This window comes from Clarias gariepinus, chromosome 22 (genome assembly GCF_024256425.1).
Source record: "Clarias gariepinus isolate MV-2021 ecotype Netherlands chromosome 22, CGAR_prim_01v2, whole genome shotgun sequence".
NCBI classification, from domain to species: domain Eukaryota; kingdom Metazoa; phylum Chordata; class Actinopteri; order Siluriformes; family Clariidae; genus Clarias; species Clarias gariepinus.
Window position 1 is genome coordinate 1,865,630 of NC_071121.1, and position 25,789 is coordinate 1,891,418.

Below are 25,789 nucleotides of genomic sequence, written 5' to 3' on the forward strand. Positions count from 1 at the left end.
TTGCAATACAAAGTTTATTTAAATTCTGAAAACAGAAAATACACAAAAGCAGGACGTCAGGATGAATGCAAGGATGTGAAACAAAAGGAGAGAATAAGTGGCATGATTTATTATTTGTAAAAAAACTGATATTGATATTTAAAAATAATAAACACATGATTGCTTAAGGCTAAATGTGGTAAAAATGTTGAAGTTAGCTTTAGCACACTTTCTAACAGCTATAAATAAGTGCAGAGCCTCACATTAAAAAGTTAACTTCGGACACTTTTGTTCCTAATTCTTTACAAAGAAGACCCCGAATCTTCTGCATGTACACTGTAGTTCATCATACACATCTGTCTAAATCATTTGGCAAAAAAAAAAAAAGAAAAAAAAAGAAAAATTGCATCTCACATATATAGAGAAACCAGTTCTTCATGTTAGGCTTATCACCATGTGTGTGTGTGTATATTATATATACTGTATATATATGTAAATATATACGTACATCTCACCCAGCCATGTTTCAAGTCAGAGTGTTGTAACTGTACTGCCCAAGGAAAAAAATAAAAATCATCATTGTGCACAATTTTAAAGAAAAAAAAGAAGAGAAAAATAAAACACAAAGTAAAATTCACTACGATGTCAGCGTTAACGCACGGAGCTCCTACCCTTTTCACATATTCGCAAAAATAATGAAAGAAAAATGTACATCCCTGATAGAAACAAAAAAAAAATAAAATACATATAGAATTTTTTTTTATTTCCCCTCGGAAAAAAAAAAAAAAAAAACCCTAAAAGTAGAGATGCACCAATCCGATATAATGGACTGATTTTTTTTTTTTTTATCCGAGAATTTTCTCTTCCCCCTGTTGTTAAGGTTTGTTAAAAACACAATAAAGCGTTAAGAAAACACTGCTGCGTTTACAGAAAAAAAAAAGAAAAAAAAACATTGTGTAACAAAGATTTTTTTTTTGTTTCAAGTTTTAAAAATAAAAGGAAAAAGGAAAAGAAAATCTGCTACTTGTCTGCGCTTTCTTACAACTACATTTACATTAAAATATAAAGGAAAAACAAACTTAATTTTATTGATTATATAGGAACTAAAAATGAGAAGGAAAGCGTTGTATAATTTATGTTCAATTACTGTAACTGTATATATATATAATATATATTTAATTATAATACAGTATGGAGTTTATTGCATTGAAAAGCTAAACTCCATGATTAAAAAATATTTTCTTAACCTTTTGTATCATTCATCATAAAAAAAACAACAGTAATTTCTATATTACATTATTCCTTGCATTAATGTAATATAGAAATGTTTAAAACCATGTTTTTTTTCTTTTTTGAAGGGGTTTAAAAAAAATTAACTCAAGAATTAAGATTTTTAAAACTGAATGGAGTTAAATTCCATTTCATCCACGTCGAGTTCTGGCTCAGAGATTCACAATAAAATATAATTCATTAAAAGGAAAAAAAATTAAACAGAACGAGACGAAACGATGCGAGAAGGGGGGGGGGGGGGGGGGTTAGGTAACACGTGTGTGTATGAGTTTGGGGGGGGACTGGATTGGTGCATCCCTGTGCCGTGGATCCGTGTGATGGATTTCTACATCTTGCTCAAGTTTAAAATTGCGCGCGCGCGCACACACACACACACACTTTCTGTAGTTTAGTTCCCTCCTGGTGATGATCCTCTTAAAACAGCTCTGATTTATTTCTTATATTAAAATATAGAATTCATTGATAAACCCCGGCGCCAAGACCCAACTAGACGTTAAAAACCACGAACGCAAGAGTAAAGCCTAGTGTGTGTGTGAGAGAGGGGCTCATCAGGGTTCCATTTCACCTTTAGGACTCAGATGTATAGGGAACAGTTTTGTTGTGTGTGTGTATATGTGTGTGTGTGATTTGATTTGAAATGGTCCAGTTTGGTTTCCTGACTGTTCTCCTCACACGGTGGATTAACACACTAACGCTCGTTTAAAACGGTGAACCGTCGGCGCTCTGAAGCTCCGCCCACTAGAACTCGTAGTCGTCGTCGGCCATGTCGATCGCCCAGGCGAACTTCTCCCGCTGCGTTTTGTTGTAGATCTTTTCGATGGGGATTTCCCACTTCTTACACCTGGAGAGGAGACAAAAAACAACATGACTGTTTATCCTGTTCACACACACACACATATATACACAATGGATATACTGGAGGAAAGTTCAAAAGGAGGGGACAAATAAAACATCTTCCACAACAAACTCTCCAAAACAGAACACCCCTCCCGAGTGTGTGTGTGTGTGTGTGTATAGACTAGGTTTAGGGAGTTACTGTAGCCATTGTGTCATCAGGAGAACATTTCTCCCAAAATAAACCTGAAGGCAGCCCTGGTCTGGTCTCACACACACACACACACACACACACACACACACACACACAGACAGACGTCCCCAAATCATCAGTCATTTCGTCTCCTATAGCTCTCTATCCGCCTGGATCTGTCACTTTCTCTCTCTTTTGCTCTACTGACTTTAGACACAAACAATAAATAAATAAAATCATCCAAAATAAATTAATAAATACATAAAAAACTTATTTTTTTCCAAGTTTTATTTACTTGAAAATCTATAAAAATCTTATCTAATTAAAACCTGTAAATTCGTAAAATATATAATTAAATTTTGTGCTTTTACCCAGACTGTGTGTCTGCAGTAGCGTAAACTCACACTTTTTTCCCCAAAAGTTGCACAATATTGTACTTTTTTGTAAATAATTTTATACCTGAAATGTGTATATAATAATAATAATTGATAAACTATTAACATTTGTATTACTAATATTGCTGCCATAATTATGAAAAAATGATATTTTAGTCATTCTTTTAGCATTATTTTTTTTAATTATAATAATAATTATTATTATTGTTGTATTAACAATTAACTTTTTTAAATCAGAGATGATTATCTGTAAAACTTTTTACTATATAGTTCTATACATTATAAAAATAATGTATTATTAGAGCTTTATTTACTATATTATTATTATTATTATTGATATATCTGCACTAACGAGGTTTAATAATATTTAAATGATTTTAATTAAAAACTCATTTTTCCATAAAAGGGTTAAAATAAAACACACAGATCAGTGTTCAGGGTCTCAGTGTTCAGGTGCTCGAGCGTGTGAAGACAGAGCTACAAATATTTTTCAGTTAGTCATTTCCCACAGAGTGTGTGTGTGTGTGTGTGTGTGTGTGTGTGTGTGTGTGTGTGACGTGGCCTGCTCTCTGGCACAGTAAACGAGCCTATTGTTGGCGCTCCCTCCCTCCCTCCAGCTGCTCGACACCGGGGCTGCGTTCTACATTTCCCACAATGCACGGCGAGGACTTTCCCTCTCTGGAGCTCGCGTGTCTCAAGCGCTTCACGGCTCATTTGAATACAATGCTGAGTCGGTGGCGGTAAATAAGACACGCGTGTTTGAGATACGCAGAGGTTCTGATTCTTATCCGCTTGCTCAACAGGCACGCACACACACACACACGCACGCACACACAGAGTGAGCGACGCTAACCTTCAGGATCAGCAGGTTATAGCGTTAAACTTAAGTGTTCAGTAAGAGTCTCTCCGTCATACACAGAGCTAATTATGGACAGGAAGTTGTGATGTTTAGGCGGAGACGTTACCAGGCGACGGAGATGCGCGGGTCCAGGTAGTTGAGCTTGGACGTTCCCAGAGCGATCTGTTTGTTCTCCTCGCGGTCCGTGGCCTGAACCTCCAGCTTCATCAGCTGCTCAGAGAGCCTCTGGACCGCCTTCTTCTTCGTCTCCACTACCCTGAAACAAACCAGCAACACACAACCTTATTAATGCAAGAACCAAAGTGATAACAATAATAGAAAGTAAAAAAAACACTGATGACATAACGTGATTAAAGAGAAGTAAAGAGTCTCTTAAGCACCATTAGAGAAAACGCGCACACACACACACATCTTACTTTTTGCTTTTCTCGTCGTGCATGGCCTTGGCGTCTGCTTTGGCCGACTTCAGCTCTTTCTTGGCTGCAGAGATCTGCTCCTTCTTCGCATCGATCTGCAGGAACGAGAGAACACAGACACCGAGTCATTAGGAGGGAAGAAGTGAGAGGGTGAAGGAGCGACAGGGTTTAGAGGGATCACTGGCATACTTTGGCCTGCAGGTTCTGCATGGACTTCTCGAAGGTTTTGGGTGGCGCCCTCTGGTGGTTACACAGGATCGCCACGGCGCGGTTCGCTCGGTTATAGGAGAGAATCTTCGCCGGTACGTTATCGTCAGCTAGAGAGAGAGGGAGAGAGAGATTTTAATAAGGTGAATGAGAACAAACATCACAACATGAAGAGGAGAGAGATAGAGAGCACGTGACAGAAAGGGTGAGAGAGAAAAACAAACAGTCACGGGAACAGAAAGCGAGAGACACATACGGAGAGTGCAAGACAGTGAGACAGACAGAGGAGGGCAAAGAGACAGCAAGACAGGACTATAAGTCAGTCACAAAGAGTCCATGAGAGAGACTGGAAGAGTGAGACAGACAGACGGGGAGAGAGAAACAAAGTGAAAATAGAAAGCGACAGATAAAGAAATGGTGAGTGAGACAGACAGGAAGAGTGAGAGTGGGATTGAGACAGTGAATTTAAGACAGACAGAAAGAGTGAGAAAGTGGGAGTGGGACAATAAGAGTGAGACTGAGAGTAACAGACAGTAAGACAGACAGTAAGAATGGAAGTGATGAGAGTGAGTCTGAGAGTAAGAGCAGGAGTGAGACAGCGCGAGACAGACAGTGAGAGAGTAAGAGTGAGACTGACGGCAGGTGAGCTGGTGGAGTTGCTGCTGCAGGGTGATGGACGCGTTGTAGGTACGGAACACTTTGGCCGTTAATCCGTCCATCAGCTCCTGGAGATGTTTGTTTAAAATGGACGTCTGCAAAAAGTCACAGAGAGACGACGGGTTAAACACTCGAGACAAAAACACCACCACAAATCTCGGTGTTATGAAACCCCGCCCCCTGAGTTCTGATTGGTTGGAGATCTAGAGCACAACCACGGGACTCAAATCTGTGTGTTTTTAGCACTGTTTTGCTAACTGCACGTCATGAGCTGTTTATTAATTGTTCTTGTAAATAATTTTTAGTGACTTATAAATGAGGACCATCTCACTCCTGTAGTTTATTTACTGTCTACTGACCTGATCTGTACGAAACACACTCTGTTTAAATATATATATATTGTACACGCTACATTTTTATTTATAGATTCTGTCATGACCCTTTAGGCGCTCCGTACGCTGCAGGAAGAGAAGAGCGGGAGTATTTACATTGAGTCTGTCGAAGACGTCGTCCTCCGGCTGCTTGTTCTCCAGGAACAGCTGCAGGTTCTTAAAGACCTACAGGAGAGAAAACACCATTATCTTCACCATCATCACCACCAATATCATGACCATTGGTGGTGGTGGTCATGACGGTGATGTTCATCACCACCATCATAACCTTCATCAATCATCACCACGACCAACATCATCACACTGACATAAAAATACTCTAAGGAGCCAAGCTGGAGCTGCAACATGGATCTGATGTGAGCAAGAGAGAGAGAGAGAGTGTGTGTGTGTGTGTGTACATTCCACAGCCAGGTGGTTTATCCTTCCGGTGCTTAACTCTGACACCAGGTGTTTAATAGGAAGGTGCAGATTGTGTACAATTGTGTGCGAGTTTGTGTGCGAGTGTGTGTTCCCCGCATGCAGGAGTGGCCGTGCTCACCGATGCGTCATCACTTTTGTGTTCGACACCAGAGTCTTGTTTGTCAAGTTATAAAAATGCTGCTACCCTCTCAGAGTGTGTGTGTTTGTGTCATGAAAAGCAGGAAACAGATCTTCCTTAAGACAAAGCAGAGGGAAACCTTACTGGCCAAGATCACCTGTCTGTGCAAACATCCCACACACACACTGATCGAGAAGATTATTTAGAATAAAGCTATTTATGTGAAGAAAAATAAAAATAATAAAGCCGAAAACAAGGAAAAAAGTGAATGCCAAAAAAGAAACAAAAATCAAAATAGAATAATAGAAGCACGGAAAAAAAATTCAAGGAAAGAAAGAATAAAAGACAAAAAAAGAAAAAAAGGAAAAATAAAAGCAGAAGTAATGAAAGGCGGCGGGAAAAGGAACAGCAAAATAAAAGTCATTAACATGAACGAATTATAACTGCAAGAGAGAGAGGAAGAAAAAGAATGTGAGGGAAAAAAATTATTTGAAAAAAGAAATAAAAGCAAGAAGAGAAACGCAATGCAAGGACAAGGGAAATAAAAGAAATAAAGAAAAAAAATATACAGAAAAAAGAAATGAGATTTGGGACGAGGGCGTTGGGTACACTGTAAGTGACGATGTAATGGTGTGACTGGCCACGCCCACTTCACCTTTAACCAAGATGGCAACATCGAGCTGCTGTGATGATGGATGAACAGAAAGAGAGTCAGACAAGTGTGTGTGTGTGTGTGTGTGTTTGTGTCTCACCCTCTTCTCCACAGGGATCTTGTTGTAGTAGCGGATGGAGTCTTTCCCCAGGAAGTCGAGCTCCACCACAAACTCCTGTCCGTCCATCTCGGGGTGCAGGTTGATGTGCTCCACCCTGAGAGAGCAGCAGCCCACCGTGTCCGCACTCTCACCCTCCTCCTTCTCGTTACCCGCCCTCAGGGCCAGCTGGGGGGGACAGGAGGACATGAGACGAGCGGTGAACAAGACAATTTACACAGCACTGTGGTGACATAATGTTTCTAAGGTGGGGGAAAAATTTTAAAACACATTTTCCCATAAGAAATAATGTAAATGCAGATAATCCGTTCCTGCCGTCCAAAACTATTAACACCCGTGTTAACATTCTTGGGACACAATGCAAAAAATAAAAAAAGGTAACCTGTATAGATTGGCTTTCCCGGACATAAAAATGAGTTTTGATATTCTTCGTATGTTGAGGTACTGCTGTACAGCATTGTGTGTGTGTACCTTGTCGATAAAGTACAGAGCGACCGCTCTCTGTCGGATTCGCATCTCTTTGCTCTTCCAGTCTTCGCGGTACTGCGAACGGATCTTCTCCACACACTTCTTCAGTCTGCGAGCCGTCTCGTACTTCTGCCAGTCCTTCTCTCCCTGTCACACACACACACACACTCAGAGTAAGTCTCTTAACATTAAGTCTACCACGGACAGTTCACAAGGTCTAGAGGGGCGACACACACACACACCTTGATCCGTGAACTGGGGTTGAGCATGATGTATTTAATCGAGCCCTGGATGTTCTCCGTCCACGACGCCAACCATGTGACCTTGTTATCGTGACGGACCTCCTTCCACCTAGAGCCTGGAGGGGGTTTGGGCTGTTTCGAGTCCCTGCAGAGAGAAAGAGAGAGAGAGAGAGAGAGAGAGAGATAATATACATCAGTGTGATTTTCTTTCTTTAAAATATGACAAACTGCTTTTTAACTCCAGTTCTGAATTAAAAAGTGGGTGGAGCATAATTAACCACACCCACAACCAGATCATTTAGTTACTAAAAATAAATAAATAAATCAGGCCGAGTGTCACAGTTCTGTCTTTCCCTGGGCCGATCAGACCCAAGCGTGCGTGTTTGTGTGTGTTATTAACTAAAAAAGAAGCAACAGAGATGTGACGTACTGGCTGAAATGTTAAGGCTGTATCTTAAAAAAAAAAAAAAAATCTTATTCTTATACAAGATGAGAGAGTGAATTATTCTCAGACGATACAAATGAATAAACCGCTTCATACAGGCAGAAACATTAGGAAACACTGACCGCTTGTGGTAGCAGTGCGCAAGTACGAGTTAAATATATATATATATATATATATATATAAAAAAAAAATATATATATATATACATAAAGTGTAAAGTGTCAATTCTAGCAGGACGATCCTTCTCTGACTCAGCGCTGTTAGAAATTCCTGAATGAATCTCACACACAGCTGAGAAACACACTTCCTGGACTCGTTTCCATTCCTGCTTGATAGTAAACTTTGGCTTTTCGTCTTAATCTACATGTTTTTTTTTTTATTAGTGAATCATTCAGTCGGTTAAGTTCTGCACGCGCGTCTCGGTTATTATTACTTGCTGCAGTTGATGATGATGTCCTCGGGGCGAATGCGTCGTTTCAGCATGCCCATCTTCGGGTGGTCTCCTCGACCCCGGAACAGCCCGGGAGGTTCGATCCGGAAGTTTCCGATGCGTTCTTTGTGGTTGTCCATCAGGCAGTATCCGTACTCCTCCACCAGCCGCTCGTTCTCCTCTTTGATTTTCTGCAGAAAAAGTGTCAGTTAGGTACAATACGTTTTACCCTAACACACACACGGCCTTCACAGTTTTAAACGGCTCCCAGACGGACACGCGACTTCACTTCGAGCCCGTGTTTATATTCCCCGAGCGGTAGGTAACGTCTCACCTGTTTCTCCTCCTTGGTCATCTGTTTCCGAGCCTCCGACTGCGCCTTGAAGTACTCGCTCATCTCGGTGAAGTCGCACTTGTTCAGATCAGAGATTTTCGACTTCTCCTCTGAGGTCATTTCCTGTGCAGAAGAAGAAGAAAAAAAAAATCATGCATTAATCTAAAGAAATAGGCGGGGGAGGAAAAAAGCACGACAAGGAGAAACATCCTGCTCGAGCTCTGACGTCATCTTGGTTTACCTTCCTCCAGTCTTTGAAGAAGTTTTTCCTAAAGATATCCTTGGTTGTGTATTCGTGGTCGATCATTTTGGCGAAGAACGTCGCCACTTCCTCCGCCGACTCGCTCAGCTTCATGGTCTTTCCTGCACAAACACAGGGAGGAGGGAGACTGGATGATGAAATCGGATTAAACGTGGGAGAAAACGGTTTAAAAAACTGGGAGTGGCGTTTAACTCTGGATTCTGATTGGTCAAAAGGTGAAAATAATAGACTTTAGAAGAGTAAAAGAATATCGACTTTAACCCGATGTAACTAACTCTGGTGATGTCACTTCTTCATTACAACAGGTGTTTTATTATTTTTATTATTGTATTTTTTAAAACACTATAGAGGACTCACCGTCGTAATAAAAGCGAACATTTTCGGGGAGTCGCTCGTACGGAGGAGCGAACACGGGACCTTTGTGCTCGAGGAATCTCCACTTGGACCCGTCTGTGTATCGCTCTTCCTCCCACCTGAGCCGGAGAGAGAGAGAGAGAGAGAGAGAGAGAGAGAGAGAGAGAGACAGAAGTTTAAAAGGGTCGGCCCAAAAAATTTTTGTCCAGCTTTAGGTTTTAAAAAGTCTGATATTAAAGCAACGTCCCTCAACTCCTCACCATTTCCACTTCTCTTCCGGCTCCTTCTTGCCTTTCTTCTTCCCTCCAGCCGTTTCGTCTTTCTTGTCTTTCAATTTCTTTTTCGGCTTTATGGCCTTTTTTTTTTTATGAAGTAAAGAAAATATTTATAAACACATGGATATAATTTATAGTAACTATAATAAAAAAACCTTTAAATCCGGACTTAAATCATCACCAATTCCTCTCCGAAGTCCAAGAAGTCTTCCTCCTGCTTGCGCTTTTTCACTTTATTCTCCTTTTCCACTTTGATCTTTTTGGGTTTGTACTCGGCTCTGTTTTTAGAAATAAAAATAAAAACAATAAATAAAGCGTGACTAATAAGAACTGGAACGACTGTTCACTCTAAACACAATTCATGAAACTTTATTACACTAATGCGTTAAATGTCATCTGTTTATTGTGCTGATTTTGTTACTATTTAAAGTTTATCTCCATTTTACAGTCGGCGGTGAGAACTCTAAAAGACGGCGTGTCACATCCTTTACGTTAAAGTTTCACTGATAAAATAAATAATATTTTAAAGCCCCAGTGTTTAAACGTGAATTTAAATGCTTAATCGTGTAAAAACTTTTAAACCCAGATAATAAAACTGTTTAAACAAAACTATGTTTAATGCGTTTAGCTCATGCGGTGTCTTAAACAGTGAACCGTGCGAGACTTTAACAGACAGCATGTCGTTTTGTTTACGTCTTACCGCTCTCGACTGGAAAATCTATAGTTTAGTTATAAATCAAGATAAAACTCCGAATACTAACAAAATCAAAGCAATGAACAGATAAAATGTATCACGCTAATGCGTTAATGTCTTTTTTTTAAATCAGACCCGAGGTCACACGGACGGCAGGCTGAAAGACGACTTTTACACACTTTGCATACATCAACTTTCAGCAATAATTCCAAAAATAGTTTTGTGAAAAAAAAAAAAACACGCTGCATGGTGTTTATTTTGTACATTGACACGGCTTATTTCATGTGAAAAAAAAATTCAATAGGACAAAAAGAATCTTTTAATAAAGACGGCCAAATTCTGATATAAAAGACAAAAAATGTCTTTTGAAAATCTTTCATTTTTTTTTTCCATGACTGTGCCGATTCTGCAGCTAAATAGATTTGATGATAAATCCAGTTGTGTTTAATGCTAGTTTTTTTTATTAATTTTTTTTATCCTAAGAAATATAACGATACGATATCATTACACATCAGCGTCATGGACGCAAGGATTTAATAAACATTAATGTGAAACTACTCAAGTGTCATAAGAAAAACAAAACACGCAAGCACTTTGGTTACGCAATACTTAATAGACCCGATGGGGTGGGAGGGAAAATAATAAAAAATAATAATAATAATTTTAAAAAAAAGGATGTAAAGCACGGATCACGCACTCGTCATCGTCCCGCTCTCTCTTCACCGTCTTTGTCTCTGGTTTCGGAGTGTAAAAGAAGTCTTCCTCCTCCTTCTTGATGAGACTGTGGACGACAGAGTTCAAGAGTTCACACACTGGATTGTTCTAGAATAATTCATATTTGCAGTATAGACAATTATATACAAATATATTGTTTTTGATGTTATAATGAGTGTAATAAAGATCACATGTAGTATCTGATTCCTTGGACTCACTGGAGGACGCACCAGTCGATACGATAGTTGGATTTGATTTTTATTGTGATTCTTTAAACATTGCTTTATAAATGTCTCAATTTGATAAAAAAAATTTTATAAGATTTTTTTACTTAAATTTTTAATTACCGTCTGACCAAAAATAATCATCTGATATTAGGTTTGTTGTAATTTTAATTTATAAATGTTTGTATTGGTTTGATTCAGAAATATTTCGCTTGCTATGACGTCATGTGTCTGGAGCAACTGTAACATTGACCATCTCAAATGCCAACATTTATAAATAAAGAAAATAATAATTGTGATCCATAACCGGATCGATCTCCCCCCAAATCTGTAAAACTATGTGTTAAAATAATATTAATTCATCTTGTAATATATACGACATGTTATCAATAGATTCTGCACTGAGACACAGCATTAGGATGGACATGAGGGGAAATGTGTCGCCGTACCTGACGAAACCGTTCTCCTTCTCCCTCTTATGCTTCCCGTTAGAGCTGTGGGATTTAATCTGTGGACAAAAAAAGATAAAAATGATAAGCACACAATACACACACGTATACAAACCCATGATGAACCAGGCACAGTGTTGAGGCGCACGTTTTTTTCCTTCTTTTTCTTAAAGCACATATGCGTTGCGCTGAACAAAAAAGTAATAAAAGTGGTCTTTAGGTAAGCCGAGTGATTTACAAACACCAGACTCAAAAACAGCAGAATAAACCTGACGGCTTTTTAAAGAAGGGACAGCGGTGTGGCCTTCATTCTGATTCAATAGCACTAATGTTTAGCGCCTGATTTTGTCCCGTGAACCTGTGTTGAAGAAAAAATAAAATAAAATCATGTCCTTTAATAACTCGCATACTATAATAAACACTGAAACGTCAGGTATCGTTTGGTGGTGTTGATAGTTTTGACAGAGACGTGACTTAAACTTTTTTTCTTTTGTTTCCTCCTGCATGTCTGTCTGTTTCATGTACCCGTCCAGTAGATGGCAGTATTTCACCAACCTCCCGAAAACTCAAAAAGAAGAAGCTTGGAAAATTTAAGTGCTTGCAGAAGATGGGATGAGTTTGCGTTTTCTGCATGATATATTTTAAGCAATTCAGCATTTTTAGATAGTTTAAACAGTATTTGTTAAAAAAAACCTGCAAGTGTAATCCGAATTGAATACCGACCTCGACTATAAGAAGCGTTGCAAAGGTCCTGTCTGAGAGCAGATAACAAACGGAAGTGATTAAGACAAGGCAAAGGGCAGAGAATAAAGTCGTAGATGGCTCCTTAGAGCTCAACACTACGGAGCAGTTGTGGGAGGAGCGTTTCGGTCATTAACCAATCTAGTTTTTGGGAGGGGCTTCAAGAATAATCATGGTGTGAAACTTCCTTAGATTAGAGCAGGGCAGCTTGGTAGAGCCGTCAGTAGCCGGTTTAACACACACTCATGTGATACATACAATGTGGTACGGATCCGTGAGGTTATCCAGCTTGAGCCCCGGTAGCTTGTGGGACTGGGACTCGAACCAGGAACCTTCTGATCAGCGGTCCAGCACCTTAACAACCGCGCTACCCCGACCTAACCCTTACAACAGTCGTAAATCCGAGTAAACATGCGTCATGTGACCAAAATCTGACCCAATCCGGAAAGATGATTGGCCCCTTTGATCAGCTTTAATCAGGACATACAGAGTCAGCCAAAAAAAAAAAAAAAAACGCATACACACGTCAGGAAAAGAAAAACAGTACAATGTATATTATAAACAAAATATTCATATTATCACTTTATAATCATCATGTTTATGAATATACAGCGTATAGCAATAAATTTATTATTAAAACATTGATACAAGTTTTTCTCGTCCTGAAGTGTGTATACATGTTTGTCTGACTCTGTGTAAACTCTTCCTGCACATTTGCCCCGCGTCAGGGTGACATTAGGTGACGTGACCAGTTTCTGTTTCAAGTTCCCGATCAGTAAACTGAAACACGTCTCTCCGTTCTGTCTTTACTTTTACTCGGGCTGAGGAACCTATCACAGTGCAGAAGGCGGGATTTAACGGAAAAGACAGGAAGACTAACCAAAGCATAAAAGTTGAAGAACAAAAACACACATTCCTGCAGATCCGACACAGAACATTTTAGAAGTTGTTCAGTTCTGATTAAACACTCGAGTCCTGCGTCAAAGTAAAAGATCCTGATGCTCGAAATCCTTTTAAAAGATTTATCTTGTATATCTTTATCAAATGACGCTTTAAGGATTTCGAGCATCAGGATCTTTTACTTTATATTTTTCCCCTCAGTGAGACGCTCTGACGACCCCTAACATGCACGCGCGCGTGTGTGTGTATGCTGTGCAGCAGGTGAGCACAGGTTTAGCCTAATATTAAAAATAGCACAGCAACCAGATACGGGAATGAAACCTGAGCCTGATTTGGCCTGGAGGTCCAGACTGGGAGTGTGGAAGAAGAAAGAAGAGAAGGGAAAAAAACCTTAAACACTAAAAAAAAAAAAAAAAACTTAACACCACACCTCTCTCTTCTTGTCTTTGTGTCTCTCGGTGCTGTCCTCTCGGTGTTTCACGCGCTCTTTCTCGCGGTCCTTGTGCTTCTTCTCCGATGAGTCTCTGTGCTCACTGCAAGGGGAAAAAAATCCCACGATGAGCCGCGTGAGGGGAACAAAGTGTGATACTGAAGAACAAGATCGTTTCTCTTATTTAGATTTTTAATTCATGTACAGAATTGTTTTTTAATAGGTAATAAAAATATTCTTTACAAAAAGTACAAATAATTTGTAGGAACAGTGTATTATTTATTACTACAACTTTTTTTTTTAAAGTAAACCTGAAATTTAACCGTGTTCTAGCTTATGTGTGAGCGTGCAGTATTTGTCCAAAACAGTGTTCCTGGCTGTAGTGTTGGCTGGCCCCCTAGTGGACTACAAGAGTACTGCAGATGGGATGAGGTTATGAGAGGTCATCGATGACAAAAGGTTTTAAACCAAAGTTTATCATTATTTATAAAATTTTGTAATTAGGCTTAAAATTCCCATAAAACGCTTCTATTTACAATTAATAAGGAACCAAAAGTAATAAAGCAAAGCTATAGGATTTAAAAGACTACGATAGTCATTGTTTATTTTTAGAGTTGTGTGTTGTGATTTGAAGTTTATAAAAATCACACAGATAAATAACCAAAGGTCAACGATGTGTAACACATGCTTGCTGAAACAATTACAACAAATAAACTCATTAATAAATGTCAATATGTGCATGTAAAAACATTTACAACCGAGATATCTTCACCCTGTTAGCTTCAACATTTATGGTCACAACCAACTATTACTATTCTAGTAAAACTTTGTTTAACACAAACTTTTTCACGCACACGCTCCATGCACGCACGTTACGCTAAAACAACCGCACATCCGTTCGCAAATGCACATGTCCTCTCAGTTCTTCTTTCTTCACCAGAAATTGTTTAGATCGCAGCTTTTTCCAACTAACTTACTCACAGACCATGTCCTTACCTGATAGCACTGCTTCCTGAGAGCGACATGTCCATGTCCATGTCCGATCAAACCCACCACCAATACAAATCCAATCTCTGATCTCCCCCTCACCTCCTCCTCCACCCAAAATCACAACTTGTGTAATAAAACCTGGAGCGCGGTGCGACCCCTCTCAGTCACTCCCGCTCACTTTTTAAAAATGCTGCAGTCTGCTGATCATGACGCGCTAGGACACGCCCACTGCGTTCTGATTGGTTGGAAAACCAGGAAGTAGTACAGCACTTAAGTTCATACATAAAGCTGCTTTAGATGAATAAATACTTACTAAACTATAGTGTTTTTATTATTTAGATGTAATTAACATTTATAACATTGCATGCATGATTCTTGTTTAAATGATTTTATATATATTATATTTGTGTATATATATATAAAAATTTAAAGTTTTGAAATAGTGTATATATAAACAAAACAATTTGAAATAATATATACGGTATATAAGCAAACAATGTTCCGAAAGAAATTTTGTATATAAATATAAACTAAACATTTTAAAAGAAATGCATTTGATTTTAAAAAATAACAATAAAGAACATATTGAAATTATTTTCATTGTTCTCGTGGCTCAAGAAGTCTTATTTTCAATCAACAAATTTTGTTTAACAAATAGTTTGTATTTCAATATAAGTTTGCAATTTAGTTTTTTCCCCCTTTAAATGTTTATTATTTAGTTTTTAAACTAGTTTTTGTTTAGTTTGTGGTAGTTTTTATGTTCGTCACGTTTCTACTCCTAACTAATCTTATTCTATTCGAAAGTTTTAAACTTTTAATATTTTATTAAAACTAAATATTTACACAAAGAAATTTAATTACTCTCTTTTGTTCTGGTATTGTGTTATTGTAAATGTATAAAGCACATGGAGAGCTCAGGAACCGAGCGTTTTGAATAAATCAGTGTATTTATTTGTGTGACTTATTATTTAGTTCAGATTTCCTTTTTGTGCATTCTTTACATTTCTACAAAAAAAAACATCACTTAACCATACCTAAAGTCTCACTCAAAGAGGTTTGTCTTCTTTAATCTCTCTCTCTCTGACTTTATTCACTACTGAAGTTTCCTTACAGGTTTATATAAAAGATAACAGCTGCAGTTAGCACCACTAACAGCCTTTATTTTCTTTTTGTTTTGTTAGTTTTTGCCCTCGTCTCTCTCAGTGATTATCAGTATATAAAGATGTCCACACCCTGGTGTGAACGCGGCACCGGAGAACCGGAATAAAGCCTCGACACCAAACGGGCCGACAGTTAGGACTACAAAGGGAGACGATCAGACACTTCCGAGGTCAGGTTCAGACGTGTCGAGGAAGCTGTGATTAACAGCCATTGGCGAGAGAAAAGAGCACCGCGAGAGGGCAATCGAGAGCCAATTCAGACAAAAGGACTTCATTAGCACACGAGGTGAGAGAGAGAGAGCAAGAGGGCATATGATTAGAACATCACTATTTATATTTAAACATTTCAGTAAAAAAAAAAATAAATGAATAAAAAAAAGTGTGACGTACTTGTACATAATCCTGGACATCACAGTTTAAAAAAAAAAAATTAATTGGAAATCACAAGTTTTATAGAAACAAGTTCTTAACCTGGATAATAATAATAATAATAATTAAACTGCACACATGTGATCTGTTTCTTTTTAAACAAGAAAAATAACTCCGGATTTATTTTAAATGTTGCATAAAAAAAAAAGATAAAAAAAGCTGTGAGACAAAGAAGAAGTGAATAACGAGCGGACGTTTACCTGTTAGTGTACTTGGACCTTTCACGCTCTTTGTCTTTTTTGTGGTCTTTGTGCCTGTGTTCTTTGTCTTTATGCTTAAGTTTGTATGAATCTGTGAGAGAGAGAGAGAGAGAGAGAAAGAAAAACAGAACAAAAACAGTAAGTGATGAGGAACTCCAGCAGCGTCAATGTTACTGGCTGCTATTAACACTGCATGCTAACGTGAGCAAAGATAAAGCTATAACACAATCTGTTAATAACTGCTAGAATGTCATACCCGTCACGGCATCGCTAGGAACAGTAGTGTACACTATTATTAGTAATGTCAGGGGTAATAAACCTTAAGAGGAACGAAATATAAACAAATAAAATAACATAAAAGTAAAATCAATAATAATAAGTAATCCAAGTGGGACAATAACTGTAAAAATTATAGGAATATAAAATATACACTATGAAAATTCAGATCCCAATGTAGTATCTAACGCTGTGTAAATGTAAATCATGTGTAGAGTTATTTTATAACTTTTTTTTATTCAGGTCCTTAAAAAAAAATAAAAATTGACTGAATCAAATTGAAAATTGCACTTCATCAAAAATCTATGTGATTCAATAGCATTAAAAAGCTTGTTTAATTTGTTTTAAGTAGTAATTATTACTCCTACTACTATCTTACCTTAACTTACAGTAAATTAAAATTAAATTAATTTAAATTAATCGTTAACGCTACTGAATTAAATAGATTTTTTAAGTACTCAAGTAGCATAAAAAAGTTTATCATTTAATTTGTTTCAACAGCAACATATATACACACACACACACACCTTAAAATTTCGTAAAAACAAACAAAACTATTTATTAAAGACTGAAATGCTATGCAAGATGTTTTTAATTGTTTAGATCTGGCAACTTTCTATTTTTATTTTTTTACACCCAATTTTCTGCTCCACACTCCAGTCCAGGAGGTGGCAGCATTTTTACCCTTCAACTGCCCATAAAAAAATAATAAATAAATAAAAATAATACAAATATCCATAAGCAAGCAATAATCTGGAACACTAAAATCTTGAAAAATGTTTTACCGATTTGTATTTTCTAGGAGAAAAGAACAAAACTGTGGTATGTTAAGGAATCGATTTTTAGATCAACATTCCTAAGTTAAATTAAACGATAAGTAACTTGGAAAGTTCAAATTGACCCTGAAACAAAACTCAAACTAAAGAACCGAGAAACACAATGCCAGAGAAACGCATGACTGATTAATCACACGAGAGTAAGTAGTAATTATTACTTAACAAAACAAGTAGCTGTAACACAAATAATAAAATAGATGTAAAAATATTAGGTGACTAGAGTCACATCAGCGACAACAACATCATGTCATAATTAACCCTCAGTAAGCTGGAAGTCTGTAATTAATGAATTTAATTGTTAATAAAGATCTAGCTTAGCCTGACATAAGCATGCTCAGAACGCTTGGATTAGCACAGAGTTGTCCTAACGCTGAACATGTTTCATAATAAAATGCTAAATATAAATATCTTATGTAAATTATTCATATACACACACACACACACACACACACACACACACACACACACGAGTGAGCAGAAATGAAAAAAAAAAAAGCGTACTAGAGTGCGAAAACAATCGCTATGACGTGGCGAGGAACTACAGGAGTAACTGTAACTGGAGTAGGATATGAAAATAAAGCAGACGTAATAAACGTTATAAGGAACTGAAGTAATATAAAACAATAAGTCTGAGTAGTAACGCTGGTACTGATAAACAGTTTGTACTACAGTGTGATGAGTAATAATGAGTACTGCAGAAATAAACAAGTAACCGAGATAAGAATCAGAACCCGAGACTATAGACATCACTCGCCGTTATTAATATCTCTAAACAAACTTAGCAAATAATTTACACCAAAGAATCATCACCAATATACAAAACAAAAACTATTATTAAATACACAAAAATAATCACAGTAGAAATGAAAGTATTTTCTAATACAAGTGAAATATAAGACTAAAGACAATATGTATATTATAGTAACTAACACTAATAAACAGTGTAACATACAGAGTAAACTGTACTTAGTAATATTACACCTCACGCTGCTTTAGTCAAAGCTCTATTCAATAAACGCTACAGGACTTTTTAATGCTCTTCCCACTAAAACTGAGTAATATATACACTACAGTATAGAAGTTAAACATTCAGAAATACATGAAATGAGTAACAAAAATGTAATGGTTTATATTTTTTCAATCCTTCAGATCCAATGGGATCAAGAACAAAAACATGATGAAAGGTAAATTAACAATATTTATAACGTCAATAATAACTTCTTACTTTAAGGTATAAAACTGTAGAAATAATATTTAGAAGTTCGAAATGTCACTGTGCAGTTTTGCACGTCAGAAAGTTTCCCACACGCACTGCATCACAGGTATATTTGGTGAACTTTATGTTGATTTATAACGGGTTTTCAGATTGACTGGCTTTACATACAAGCCTTTTTTCTTTAAATATACGGTGTGGTTTGGGGGTTCTTGCTGTTGTGATGCTTGACGGGAGGTAAAAATGTTGAAAAAAATAAAATACTGAAAACATAAATATTTAAAAAATAAAAAGTTTCCTCACACGATATGCAGAACGGTAACGCTGGACTCTGATTGGTTGGTAGAGAGCACAAGGTTAACCAATCAGACGAATCTACTACACTCTTACGCAAAGTCTGGAAACTTAAAATCTATTATTTTTTATTTTAATACAATTGTCATTAAATTTGATGATCATGACATTTTGAAGGCATTTTTTTATGGAAAGAAACATGCCCGACATTTTTATCTTTTCTTTTTTCCATCACCGCTGCATGAATTTTTCCAAATCACTTCCTCACAGACTCCATAATGAAATTCCACATGTTCAGTCCTGACTCGCGAGATTCAGACAACGATTATGACTAAACATGCAGGCCTTGAGTAAGTGTGTGTACTTTAACATCTACACTAACCTGACAATCCGATCCTTCAGTGCCACATTTACAAATTCATGATCTCATGTAATCACTCGTTTTTATCTCTGAGAAGCAAAAGTAAGTGCACCCCACATCACGACAAACTTCGACACCGGAATGGATTCTGATTGGCTGATTTATATCCAATCGGCGAGTGGCGCTGATGATAAAAGGTTTACAGAAAGAGCGTGAAGACTGGAAGACTGTGTATTTGTTAAAACAGCAAAGTCTAGCATTAAGTTTGGGAAGGAGTCTCCAGTTTCAGAGCTTTGTAAGAGTTAGAAAAAGCTGTAACTTTAGGTTTTTCCAGCAAGACCTGCTTTATTAGAGGCTAACGAGGTAATAATCGCTTATGGCTAGCGTAGGATCTAAAACTAAAGTACAAAAAAAAGTATGATGTCATAGTGCTGACACATCACAATGACATAGCAGGAATAAAACTAAAATTTTATCACGTGCTATTGTAGAAAAAAAAAATTCAGACTGATACATATCTGTTAATTTCAAGGATTTTACTGCTTCATTTAACAAATTTACTCCACATTTTGCACTTTTGTTCAGCACCTAGAAACTGCTTGGTGTGATAGAATTAAACACTGTTGTGTTTAATTGCACAACCTCACATTAAAGCAACACGATGTGACATGAGGAAGTGTGTTACTGCAGTGGTGATGTAAGAGTGTCACAGCAAACGTTTCAGTTTCACAAAGCTAAAACCATGATGATTATGATGTCATAGGCTCTGACGTGCTTATGACGATGATAATATTTACACCGTAATGGCCCTCTACTGTTTGAAAAAGGGAGGAACCGAACGCCTGGAGATCTAACTGCTGTACTTTAGTTTCCTTGTATGTGAGCTTTATCTATGTCTTATCACACTGAACCATGAAAGTGTGAGACACTCAGTGCTGCTTTACTGAAACACACACACACACACACACAGGACTGAGCAAAGAGAAAGACTTAATCCCAAATGCAAACAAATCTAGCTTATATCCTTAAAAATAATAAACAGCTTATAGTGACTATGCTGATGTCTATATATTAATATATTTATATAACTGGACGTGCAAAAACAATGTAAAGGTAACGTAACCACAGATGATAAAGCTACCGTGACACAATTTTATTTATTTAGATTCTTTAAATAAAATACTAAATGATTACATGATATGTGTTTGTTCTTAACTCTTGAGTGCGTAATATTTTCAGGTTACTTTCTAAGATTTCAACAAAGAAATTTTAATTACTAGCAAAATTATCCGCTGATAAAACAAGAAATTTTCACTTGAAAATGTAGTAATATTTGGCTAGACTTTGTTGTGATATATATATATTTTTTTTTTTTTATTTTTTATTTTTTTAAAAGAGTAGATAAACATACTTATAGTAACGGTGCGAGTAAATTGGAGCGGGACATGAACGTAACTAGAGATGAAAATATAAAGTGATGCAGAATATTTAAGGGGTAAGATATATATTTTTGTAAAATACTAAGTAATCATTACACGCCATGAGTTTTTCTTTTTTACTTATTTAAAATATAATATTTAAGTTGTTAAAAAGAAATTCTTATAACTAAAGAAATAAACAAGAATTTTTAAAGTCCTAAAACCAAAAAAAAAAATTAGCTTTAAATTTTAGGTATATCTACCTAGTAAAAACTTTAATGATTGTATATTTACTTTATTGAAACCTTATTTTTTAAAAAGCACAGATAAACAACTATATTCAAGATACTTTTTTGCTAAGATACAAAATAATACTCTAAAAAATTTGTTTAGCAATATGCTAAACGGGGGGGGGCGGGGTGGGGGATGTGGCATGTCTTGGGGTATAATTTAAATTTGGATATTTATTAATTAAACGCCGACATTCCTAATGGGTTTCTCTTGCTTGCGACTCTAGCTATGTCCTCCCGCGTATTATAATTTCTTAGTTGCCTAGCAATGACGGTTTTTACCGCCTCTACACACATGACCAGGGACGTTTGCTCTTCAGACTTTAACAAAATTTAAACCCAAATTTATTCACAGACAGGTCAAGTTTCTGTGCAAATTCTTCCGTCAAAATAGACTTCTGTCAAAGTAAAAGCAGTGTCACGTACCAGACGACACGGTTACGGGTAAACCGGAGTCCCTGGAGGGCACAGGGGCAAGGTGCCAAAACGTTCTATTTATTTACTTTATTTTTTATTTGGGGGTAGGGGGGCATCAAAGTTTAAAGAAGAAATGCAAGGTGATGTTCGAGCCCGAGCTTTGATGTAACCCTTGACTGAAGATTAAAGTATTGGCGCCCTTGGCGGTGTTGCAGCACGAGACATGGCGATTAGGTTTAAAAGGCGATTCCTGCACTCAAGCACAGCCGAGGGTGCCAATACTTTAATCTCCTGCAAATAAAGGATCAAAGTTTAAAGACAAACTTTACAAGATAGTCATGCATTCTTTTTTTTTTATGTAGATGTTAGGAATGGTTCAAGGTGGCGGATTTGACCGGAATCGCAGATACATTATGGAAGCTCAAATATTATATATATTAAATGGGATGAAGTATATTTGCGAGAACATTTTCCAACTGAACACACGACCTTTAATGAGTTCATGTCGTTTTTTAAATTGTTACTACAGATTAGGTAAATGCTATAGCTTTTAAAACGAAACTAGCGAAAACCAAGCAGTGTTAGAATTACACGTCACAGCCACGCCTAGCTCCGTATTAACTTCGTCAGCAGATAAGCAAACCGAGCTGTCTGTACTAGCAACTCTGCTACTGGAACAGACGATCTCCACATCTTTCTTTCAAACTTGAGTATTTTCATCTTAACCTCTATACACTTTTAACATTATAACCTTGAGTCTTGAACAATAAACTGACGAAGAAACGTCATATCAGATGGGCTACGGGATCAGACGGTTGCTCCGGAGCTTCACATCCTATAAAACTAGAATTGCAATAATTGTAATTTAAACATCGCTTATTTTAATATCACAGGTTTTGTGTCATGAACATAAGTTGCATGTCTTTATCTACATCAGTTCATCAACTTTAATTCACGATATGTGTTAAGTGTTGAAACAACGAAAAACTCAAGGTTGTCGATTTTCCGTGTTCGCGGGGGAACGCTTAAGACTTAGGATATTTATTTTTAAAAGATAAATAAACAGAATGTCCGTGCCCAAGTAGAGATATCGGACTACAGGAATCCAGTGGGCATTTATTCAAGGTCAAACGTCCTTCTGTCAGTTACATACATTGTGTCCAAAAAAAAAAAAAAAAAACGTAGCTTTTAAACCATAGCATCATTATGGTACGCGCAATAAAGTGAACGCGTACAGCAAACTTTTCATTGGCGGTACACTCTCATTACAGAAAGCAGCACATCTGGAGCTCGGCCTACGGGAACTATTAATGTCTGAAGAAAAGTTAAAAAACAAAAATTACCTAAAATGTTTACCTTTTTACAGAAAAAGTTAACACGATGAACTTTTTCTTTGGATAAAACTACCACCTTAACTAAAGAAACAGAAAATCTAAATGTTAAGATTCCCTCACATTTGCTTAAGTATCGTTACCGGCTTTAACTTTCCATTTGTTAATGATGTAAAACTAGAAGTGAGAACTAGTTTAAAACCTAAAACTATCAAAATATTTAGTGAAACTTTACACAAATCCAGTTTTTTTTATTTAAAAATGCTTTTAAAGCTCTGAGTCAGTGAATAAAGTGTACAGATATCCAAATTAAGTTAATATTTTCTGTTATTATCCTTTCTTGTTCACGTGTATTAGTTTGTAGGGAGTAAAATAAATGAAGGAAACTGCTTTTAAACAGAGTTGCTGAAAAAGGAATTTAACAGAGACATTTAAACAGAAAGCCATTTCCCCCTGCAGCGCCTCCATAACACACACAGAGAGAGGGGGGCTGCGTCCCAAATCGCGCACTACTCCACTAAATAGGACGCGAGCCACAGTGCTTAATTTGAGCTAAAACCTTGGAATGTTTAAGAAAAATGTAAAAATGAGATTGTAATATTTCAGGTGTAATGAAATACTGATACGCCGAGGCGGTTTGGATTGCAGGGAGCGGGCTGGAAGCTTACCCGGAGAGCTAGTGTGCTAGAAATGGTGCACACTAGCTAGCAGAAGAGGCGGCGGATTGAGACACGGCTCGTGGAAAGGAAAAGAAAATGGCGCAGAGACTAAGTCCTCAACCCCCCATTTGCCACTTTTAACACTAAATTAAGGCCGGTTAGAGTCGTAAATGGACGATTTAACAATCAGGATTGTGAAAATAATCTACAGTTCTATCAAAATAGCGATCCTAATTGAGAAATGCTTGTTGTTAAGGTGTGTTTTTGAGCCCTGGTTTTGAACAATAGGCGGCTGTGAGTGAGGGTGAGGGGACTTAGTCTCTGGGACGCCATTTCGCTGCTCGAAAAACCTAACAGTCTCACCGCCTTGTTCAGGGAAATACGGCTCGAAATCAACACCAAAACGCCTTTTAATTCGATAATTCGTGTTATTTCGCACTTACCGTTTAGTCGAGAGGCAGTCTGCACCTGCAAACAGAGTTAATAACTTGATTATCTTGTTTTTTTCCCCACATGTACATTATCACACAGACAAGAAATCAAAAATGTCACCTACAATATGGATTCGATTTACACCAAACCTCAATAAAATTAACTAACACTGGGGTCTACTTCATTCCTGATCAGATATTATTATTATTTTTCCGCAAAGCCCAAACTGAACATTTCCAAAGCTGATCTGCCAAACAAAAAGGGAAATATCATCGAATATACAGCATTCTCGGGCTTTATCGAGTTTTAATGTGGATATAAATCACCTGGTGGTGTCCGTGATCTCCGGTCATTGTGCCGTGAGTTCTTCTAAAAGCTCAAGGAAAGAAATAAAAGCGAGACAAGAGAGAGGGAGAGAGAAAAAAGAAGATGCCGGTATCGAGAAAAAGCTCGGCAGAATTGAGACTTGAGCAATCGAGTCTCAGACACGAAGTCCTGCTTTGGCGATACTGCGCATGCGCGGAACAAGTCCCTTCACCGAGTCGAATCTTTCAAAAAATAAAAAAAAAGAGTCGGTTGAAGAGAATCGACTCAGATTCTGATTCAGAGTTGGGATTATCCAGTGTAATGGTAGTACTGTAGTGTAGTGTAGTGTAGTGTAGTGCAGATCTGCTTAGGGATTTAACTCCTAACATCAATTTTTGTGCATTCATTCTTTACATAGAAATATGTTTTGATAAAAAAAAAAAAAAGAATCTCAACTATGCAATAATAAAAATAAGAATTAAATAATTCATTATGACCTCGCCTACTTAGATTATGCCCATCCATCCATCTAGAACCTGGCCAATGGTGATTGCTATTGGATTTATTCCCATTTTAACAACTATGATAGGACCTTTAATGAACATTCACATGCATTCACACACTGCAGGCAATTTGGGACGCCAGTTAGCCTAATCTGCATGACTTTGTACTGTAGAACATGAAGAACATGCAAACTCTATGCACTACAATTAACTTTGTAAAATTCTTTACATGAAAATCTTTTGATTAAAATAAAAATGTAAGCGATGCAACAATAAAAATAAGAATTAAATAAATAATTATGACTAATTTTAGCTATTAAGATTATTCCTATCCATCTATCTGGAACCTCCACTACAGACAATTTGGGAACGCCAATTAGCCTAATTTGCATGTCTTTGGACTTGTGGGAGGAAACCCACCAAGCACAGGGAGAACATGTAAACTCTATGCACTAAATGTTAGTCGATAATACTGTAGTGCAGATCTGCTTAATGATTCTACTTCTAAAACCATTTTTGCACCTTCATTCTTTACCAGAGATGAGCCAGAGATGTGTGTGTGTGTGAGTGTTAAAATTTGTGATGTGTGATATACATGAGTATGAGTGTGTTTGTGTGTACGTGTGAGTGTTAACATTTGTTACACTTTAATGTGTGTGATGTATGAGTGTGTTTGTGTGTGTGTGTGTGTGTGTGTGAGTGTTAACATTTGTGATGTGTATGAGTGTTCAATAGGCCACAGATGCTGAAAAATAAACCTCACACTATGATGTTCCTCAATGTGATGTCACTGGACGTGTCACTGAATATAATGTCACTCAATATAATGCCACACAGCACAAGTTATTAATAATTTTTCGGTGTAAGTTTAAGACATTATCACGGCTGACTCGTTTGAGACATCAAAAATCCCTCCGCAATTTTGCATCCTCAGTGTCTTTAGATCACATTGGCCCGGTTTGGTGACGATCGTATAAATTCCCTAGGAGCAGTATATAAAAATCCATCGGCCTCCAGTTGAGTTAACCCCAGGACAAGCAGAGCTCTAAATGTGTACCGAGATTCGTATGCCTATGTGAAAGTGTGCATGAGCTATTCAGCAAAATCTCATGTGGGGGCCCCTGGGGGCCCTGGGCCACGTGACTCTCAGACATCCTAGTGGCAGCAGATTTCAACCTGTCT

General features: G+C 37.3%; 1 protein-coding gene across 1 annotated transcript; it reads right to left on the bottom strand.

The window, feature by feature from the left end:
- On the bottom strand, positions 1 to 24,288 carry top1b (DNA topoisomerase Ib). The gene is made up of 21 exons (XM_053482788.1): positions 24,125 to 24,288; positions 23,810 to 23,834; positions 16,272 to 16,362; positions 13,493 to 13,595; positions 11,422 to 11,480; positions 10,732 to 10,815; positions 9,522 to 9,618; positions 9,326 to 9,420; positions 9,069 to 9,184; positions 8,691 to 8,812; positions 8,450 to 8,572; positions 8,119 to 8,306; positions 7,241 to 7,385; positions 7,002 to 7,145; positions 6,513 to 6,698; positions 5,319 to 5,387; positions 4,811 to 4,925; positions 4,156 to 4,283; positions 3,967 to 4,061; positions 3,657 to 3,806; positions 1 to 2,110 (listed from the first exon to the last, which is right to left on the bottom strand). The coding sequence occupies exons 1-21, from the start codon at positions 24,149 to 24,151 to the stop codon at positions 2,008 to 2,010; spliced, it is 2,265 nt and encodes a 754-aa protein (XP_053338763.1). The 5' UTR covers positions 24,152 to 24,288; the 3' UTR covers positions 1 to 2,007.
- Positions 24,289 to 25,789: the final 1,501 nt, after the last annotated feature.

Bases quoted from the DNA above. Each gene is read 5' to 3' on its own strand.
- top1b (XM_053482788.1), bottom strand. From the start codon at position 24,151: ATGACCGGAGATCACGGACACCACCAG. The intron at 11,481-13,492 runs GTGTGGTGTTAA...TTTTGTCCACAG, and splicing joins ACAAAGACAAGAAGAGAGAG to ATTAAATCCCACAGCTCTAA. The intron at 7,386-8,118 runs GTAATAATAACC...TTCTCTCTGCAG, and splicing joins ATCATCATCAACTGCAGCAA to GGACTCGAAACAGCCCAAAC.